Source organism: Peromyscus eremicus, chromosome 22, assembly GCF_949786415.1.
Source record: "Peromyscus eremicus chromosome 22, PerEre_H2_v1, whole genome shotgun sequence".
Lineage (NCBI taxonomy): Eukaryota > Metazoa > Chordata > Mammalia > Rodentia > Cricetidae > Peromyscus > Peromyscus eremicus.
In genome coordinates, this window is record NC_081437.1 from 29529405 (window position 1) to 29536553 (window position 7149).

General features: G+C 53.4%; 1 protein-coding gene across 1 annotated transcript; it reads left to right on the plus strand.

The window, feature by feature from the left end:
- The first annotated feature begins 592 nt into the window (after positions 1-592).
- Positions 593-6827, plus strand: Osr1 (odd-skipped related transcription factor 1). The gene is made up of 3 exons (XM_059248381.1): positions 593-861; positions 5165-5867; positions 6631-6827. The coding sequence occupies exons 2-3, from the start codon at positions 5203-5205 to the stop codon at positions 6764-6766; spliced, it is 801 nt and encodes a 266-aa protein (XP_059104364.1). The 5' UTR covers positions 593-861; positions 5165-5202; the 3' UTR covers positions 6767-6827.
- Positions 6828-7149: the final 322 nt, after the last annotated feature.

Here is a 7149-nt window from a genome sequence, read left to right on the forward strand (position 1 = left end):
TTCCTGCACCGCACCGGGAACTAGCTAGCTCTGCCAGAGTCACCGCCCAGGTCCCCAGCGCTATTTGGTGTCAGAGCGCTGCTTCACACCAGGGGTCTGTAGCCTCTGGGAGGAGAATCTAAGTAGAGCAGCGACTTTGCCAGGCTACAAAGTGAGTGCATGCCCAAGGTGCTGGTGTCGGACACACCACCGGGCTCCTCCTGGCTTTCATAGGCACAAACTGAGTCCCAAAGCCCACAGCAGAACTCCGAAATGCTCGGTTCTAGCCCTCTCTTGTCCGGTAGGAGCTGTTTCCTCCACTGCCTGCCCTTGTGTGTCTTTCCAAAAAAAAAAAAAAAAAAAAAAAAGTACAGAAAGTGTCGAGTGGGACTGTCGGGGAGTGGACACCGGTCGGGAGAAGCAGAGGCCAAGCCAGCCCAGCTGCCAGAGTCCGCTGCCCGGGTCAGCAGAACTTTGTTTCTCAGTGCGCAGGCGCAGGCAGAGTTGGGGGGCAGGGGAGGGAGGGGAGGAATCGCGAGGCAAGGGGCGGGGGGGTTGGGGGTGGTGGATTAAAATAAGTAGGCGGCTCGGTGCTAAGGGATGAGTGAGACGTAGCTCGGCTTCTCCCCCAGCAAGTTCTCACCGGCTCGGGTTCAGACCCAGAAAGGGAGCCAGGAGCGAAGCTCACCCGACCCCGGCAGGCAGGACTCCGGGGCTGCGGAGCGCTCCTGCCTGTCGGGCGCTTGGAGTCCTTGCGGCTAGAGACGCGTCAGGACTCCAGCTCGCCAGGGGTGCCAGTGGGTTCCCGTGTCTCTGGTTCCTCGAGTCCAGCACCGCCAGCCTCAGAGACGCGCTCTGACCGGGGGACCTCGGCGGAACAAGGTAACTGCAGCCCTAGGGGCGCCTGGACTCCGTGAGGCGAATGCGGGCAAGACTCCTGGTTCCTCCGTGTAGCTAGTGCCTCCTCTTTTCAGTGTCCCCAAAGGAAGTTCTTCTTGCCAAACGGAGGCTGCAGGATCTTTGTGAAAGTGAGAGCAGTTCCAGCACAGGATTGATGGGGATGCTCGTTCAAGGACTTCTGACTCTGTGTCCTTGTTGGCCTCTGACCTCGGTGGAAAGATGGGGACAGAGGGGTCTGGACCATTGAAACCAGACGTTTATTGGCTAGGCAGAATGCCGGTAAGGTGCCCACAGATTTTTGCAAGGCAGTCTGCGAGCACCCTTTAAGAAACCAGAGCAACTCCAGAGAGCACAAACTTTTGCAGGGTGCACTTTTAATTCAGACTGGCCTGCCTGAGCTGAGTAAAAGCGGGGAGAGTGTGGATGGTCGTAATCCAAGCCTACAGCACCCGGGACAGGTGCATTGCCCCAATCCTGTTGCACTTTAATGCGAGTTCGTCTTTTTCGGAGTTGTTCTCCAGACAGGAAGCCCTCAACCCCCAGGACCACAAGGCTGCTGCCTCTCTGAAGCTTGTCTCGCACTTGGGCTCTGTGGTTGGGATGATCTCTATTGGAGGGTTTCTGTCTGTCCTTAGGCCTGCAGCTCTTAACCTTCGATTATCTCTGGTGTAGGAAAACATGCTGGGGGCACATACGAACACTGCTTTCTAACTTGAGACCCAAACACCCGAGAAGCGGAACTATTATGGAGCTGCTGATGTCTCTAGGGTGGAGATTTTTTTTTTTTTGGTAGTCGCCTAACCCAGGTTTAAGTGGGAAAGATGGGAACCCGAAAAGAGAGAAATTGAGGGCAGCTGTTTGCTGAACGAATCCTACGTTCCATCAGCAGCCCTGATAAGAATAAAAATTTGCCCGCGCAGTCCTTTCTCAGCAGCCCCACCACAAGCCGGGTGGGCTCCGGAACAGAGTTTAGCTGCAAGGGTTTCTTTGTCGCAAAACTCCGATGAATTCCATCTAGGATGGGACCTGCGAGTTGGCTCTTTGAAGAGAACCACGTGCAGAGCTATTCTTCTAGTTTCACAGCCTCCCAGGGAAGAAGTGGGTTGGCTGATAGGGATGGGGGAACCAGCGACAGACAACTGGTGGGTAGATGGTCTATCCCAGGCTCTCTCGAAAGTAATTGCGGTTTCATTAAGATTGGGAAGCCTACTCCTGGGGACACAGCGGGCATCCTAGTCTAGCAGAATGGCGAACGAAAGTGGGTTCCTTCGATCTCGTTGGTTGGAAAAAAGCAGCCAAAGTATCCGGTGCTGGTCAGTCCTCTGAACCTGGACCCCAAAGCCTGTCATCATTCAACTGGGGATTCCGTGTCAAGGACGATTTGGGGGGGGGGGGGCGGGGAGGGGCTGCCGCTGGGCTTCTCCAGGCACAAGCTCGTGGGGTTCGCTCTGCCCTCATTAATGCAAGCAGTTAACTCGCTCACGCTCAATTAGCCCCGAATAAACCACTTTAATAGGCTGCACACTTCATTAATGCCCTGCACAGGGCTGGCAGCAGACCCGGGATTGGCGTTCCACTGTAAGAGGGACCTGAATGACCGTGCTGCGCAGGGACCCCTGCTCTGAGGCTCCAATTGAGTTCACTGCAGCGAGTCGGGGACACTGGCTAGTGCTTCCCAAATCTCCAGGCCTGAGCTCCACGTGGAGAGGATGTTGGGCCTCAGAATAGGTGGTCACAGTGGGGTTAAGAGAGGAAAAGCTCAGGTCGGGGTCCGGAGGGAGTGAGGGGGGTGGGGAGCGGTAGAGCTGGAGAGGCCCGGTGTCTGCTCATCTTTTTCAGGCCGCAGAGGCATATCTGCAACTCTGTTTTCCCCTTAACTGATCGCTTAAAACCAGATCTTGCAGTCGGTCCGTTTGTAGTACGGATATTAAGAGCTACGTTTCGAACGAAATTTGTCCGCGGGAAGGAGTCGGGGTGGCCTGACCCCTGGAATCCCAAGCCTCAGAAAGCTACAGAAAGTAAACTGCTGGGTCCACTGAGAAAAATAAACGGAGTGTTGGAGGAAATCAGATTAGGCAGATAGACTGCAAGTACCACTCCTCCAAGACCCCAAGGCCCCTCCAGGCTTTTTTTTTTTCTCCTCAAAGGAAAAGTCAGGCAAAAAGTTCTATCAAACCCGAGCAGTTCACATCAGAGCCCTTCGGCCACCATGGCTCCTTGACTTCCTATAGGCCTAGCAGGAGACAAGCCAGTGTGGCTTCCCCTTTTGCCCAGGCTGGCTCCAATAGAGCCTAATATCGGGATCTAATTTCCAGCGCCTGGAAGCCGGTGGCAAATCAAAGAGCATTTAGCTAGCCTAAGTCCTGTAGACCTTTGAAGTTGGCAGCTGCCTCCCTCCCCAGTCCAAAGGGGTCCTCAGCTTCCTCTTCAGTCCCAGGGTACTTTGCTTTCTCCTGTCTCAGAACTTCGAGATGGCCCTCATTTGGCTGGCACAGGTTTTGTGAGCTGAGTAGAAGAGAAGGGCGGTGGAATGGCTATCCTTCTAGCTACTAACCTTAGGTTGGGTGACAGCAGATTTGTGCTTTCCTTATCTGGCAGGCCAAATTAATGGCAGGCAAATTTCAGTGGGCCGCTCTTGCTCTTGCGTTTTGGTCACCCATCACCCCCAGAGATATATCTTTCTTTGGATCTAGCAGTACCACCAGTCACCTTCCTGCTAGCTGCTAAAGTGTCCTGGGTAAAGTGTCCTCCGGCCTCCCTGCCCCCCCCCCCCAAAAAAAAAAGTTCTGTGCCTCTCTGGGCCAGCCAGGCATTTTTAGAGCCCCAGGCTAAGAAAGGAAATTGACTCCATCCTCTCTGCCTTGCCTTTAGGGGTGAAGGTGTTTAGACCTGCAGAAGGGGACAAGTCTGAGCTGTGAAGACAGAGGCCAAGAAGAAGCTGATATGTCCCAGAGGAGAGATGGGTGAAAGGGAAAGAAAGGCACAGGGTCAAGGAAGAAATCAGTAGCCAGAGACTGGCCTTGGGAAAGGGGAAGGACTTTACAAACACCCTGCTCTGACAAGGACTTGAGCCTTGCCATTGGACCCCAAGCTCAGAGGCTTCCTATGGGTCCCTAGTATTTTTGGCTTTCCTATTTCCCCCCCTTCCACTATATAGACCCAAATTAGAAATATCTGGGAGGGCAAGAGATGAAAGACATCTTTGCAGAGCCCCCCCCCTTACAGCCCACACACACTTGCCCATGCATACTAAGGAGCTTGACCAGAGTAGCCAGAAGATGCCAGCTCTGGAGCCCCTGGTCACTTTGGTATGACACCAACCTTACTCCAGAGCCCTGATCTTGCATTTGGGGAGTAAACAGAGCACAACATGTAAAGGCATTAGTGCTGCTACCTCCTTGCCCGAGGTTCTCATAATACATAAGAAGCCTGAACACCCAGAGAAACCCAGCTCCCCTAGGGGAGGGCACATGAGCTCCCTCAATTGCAGTTGCTTGGCAGAGCAAATGGACTGAACATGGGTGTCAGTACCTTTCTGGAAATGAGGGTCACCACCAAAGCTTAGGGAGTCAGTCTGCAAGCACTTGCCAAGAGGACAGAGTTCGCAGGGTTCACTACTTGTAAGGGACAAAGCAAATTTAGGTCCTAATGAGAGTTTTAAAGAGGTTGACATGATTCTTTTGGCTTCTGGAACCCAAAGCAGTTACCCCCCTCAACCTTAACATGGCAATAGCTGGATGGTGCGCATATCCGAAGGCTTCTGCATTTTGTGCAGGGTTGTCCCATAAAGCCCTGGCTGTTTCCATTTTGTCTCTGGACCTTCTTGCTGACTGTGCTTCAGCACACGTGAGTCTGAGTGTGTAAGTGTGCTTACCCGATCGGATTCTGTTGTTGTTACAGGACTGTGTCATTCTGTCTGTATGTCATGCCCATGTTCCTGTTCACAGTTGCATCATTCACAGTTGAGAGCAGGTGTTTTTTAAGTTGGTTGTATCTGTGTTTAAGGACTTGGTTTCCCATTGATTGCTCCGTCAACAATATGTGTCTCTGTCAGACACCATTTGGAGGGAGTTTGACCATCATGGAGGATTCTGGCTGGACAGTCCTTCTATATCTTATGTTCTCATCTGTTTTGAGAGGGCAGTGGGGATCATGGGCGGAGTCTTCTAACCTCCTGCCTGCCCTAAGGGCAGGAGAGAGTATAACTGGACTGGAATTCTGGAGGAAGGTGACCACTCTGAACATCTCTTTGGCTTTCTCTCCACCCTTCTTCCTGTCTTTGCAGATCAATCATTGAAATAATTGCAGCTACCAGCTACAGAAATGGGCAGCAAAACCTTGCCAGCACCGGTGCCCATCCACCCGTCCCTGCAGCTCACCAATTACTCTTTCCTTCAGGCAGTGAATGGCCTGCCCACAGTCCCTTCGGACCACCTGCCCAACCTGTATGGTTTCAGTGCCCTGCACGCCGTGCATCTACACCAATGGACGCTGGGCTACCCAGCCATGCACTTGCCACGCTCCTCTTTCTCTAAAGTGCCAGGTGCGGTGTCCAGCCTGATGGACGCACGCTTCCAGCTGCCCGCTTTCCCCTGGTTTCCTCACGTCATCCACCCTAAGCCAGAGATCACCGCGGGAGGCAGCGGTGCGGCTCTGAAGACCAAGCCGCGCTTTGATTTCGCTAACCTGGCCTTGGCTGCCACACAAGAAGATCCCTCCAAGCTTGGCCGAGGGGAGGGCCCTGGCTCTCCCGCTGGTGGGCTGGGCGCCCTCCTGGATGTGACCAAGCTCTCCCCGGAAAAGAAGCCCACGAGGGGACGCCTGCCTTCCAAGACTAAGAAGGAATTCGTCTGCAAGTTCTGTGGCCGCCACTTCACCAAGTCCTATAACCTACTCATCCATGAGCGGACGCACACCGATGAGAGGCCTTATACCTGTGACATCTGCCACAAAGCCTTCCGGAGGCAAGACCACCTACGGGACCACAGGTGCGGCGCTATAGCATCGCGGGTGGCCCCAGGGGAATCTGTTTTAGCTGCTCTGGCCTGATTCTCCCCCCCCCCCTCCCAGTCCCCACCCCCTCTCCCCTCTTGAAGGTTCCTAAGAGTCCCTAGTGGCTGTAAGCATTCCCATACCTCTGGGAATTCTCTAAAATCATGAATGAGCACCCTCGCTCATCGTCCACTCCCGCCCCCGCTCCAGGATAGGTTTTAGAACGGGGGGTGAAAGGAATACGGCGATGAATAGGACCTAAGATCAGGCTTCATGAGGTTGAATCTCCTTGACTATCTTCTCAGTCCCCGGAAACTGTCCACTAGGAGTTCCTGCAAAGCCGGCGAGCTTGGGGAAGGAGCTCTTGAAATAGGAACTCAGGACGTTTTAGTTTTACTTAATTTTATACACTTCTAGTTTTTAAGACTCTCTTGGGCTAGCGACTACTTCTCCGGCAGTGCAGATCTAGAAACTGTCTGACCCCAGGTCTGTTGACTGACCCCCAGTGTTGATTCAGCCTTTAGGAGGAGGTGCCTACTTATCACCCGCAGGAAGGCAGGTGGTCTATTTGTCTAATCTGTTTACGAAAGTAAAGCTCCTCTCCATCTCCTCACTCTTACCCACAGTCTCGGCCTGTTGCCCGATCTCTACGTTGCCCCCTTTGTCTGTCCCCACAAACACCTTAACCGCAGCGTGAGGGGGACCTCGGACAGCCATACATAAACAACATTGCATTGTGTTATCTGTCTCTATCCTTAGATACATTCACTCCAAAGAGAAGCCTTTCAAGTGTCAAGAGTGTGGAAAAGGATTCTGCCAGTCGCGGACTCTCGCTGTCCACAAGACACTACACTCACAAGTGAAGGAGCTCAAAACCTCCAAGATCAAATGCTAAGTAAACAGAGCCTGCGGGGCACCAGGACCCTGGGACGTGCTGCTGCCTTTTTTTTTTTTTTTTTTTTTTTCCCAGAGGGACCCAAGCTGAAGGCGACTCTGCGGGCAGCGGGAGGGGCTTTCGGGATCTTGCTTCCACACCAACAATGTCCCCTGGGTCCCCAGCGCTTGCGGCGCTCCAGAGGTTTGCCCGGGGGGCCCATGACTCCTACAGCCTGGGCGGCTCCCCCAGGACGCGGCTAAACTCTTGGCCAAAAGGCGGTACTCAACTCACGTGGCGGAAGGGAAACTGCATTTAAAAAAAAAAAAAAAAAAAGAAAGAAAGAAAAAAGAAAAAAAAAGAACGAAAACTCCGCCGAGCCGCAGTGGCGCCTCTCCCAGAAG

Bases quoted from the DNA above. Each gene is read 5' to 3' on its own strand.
- Osr1 (XM_059248381.1), top strand. From the start codon at position 5,203: ATGGGCAGCAAAACCTTGCCAGCACCGGTGCCCATCCACCCGTCCCTG. The intron at 5,868-6,630 runs GTGCGGCGCTAT...CTCTATCCTTAG, and splicing joins GACCACCTACGGGACCACAG to ATACATTCACTCCAAAGAGA.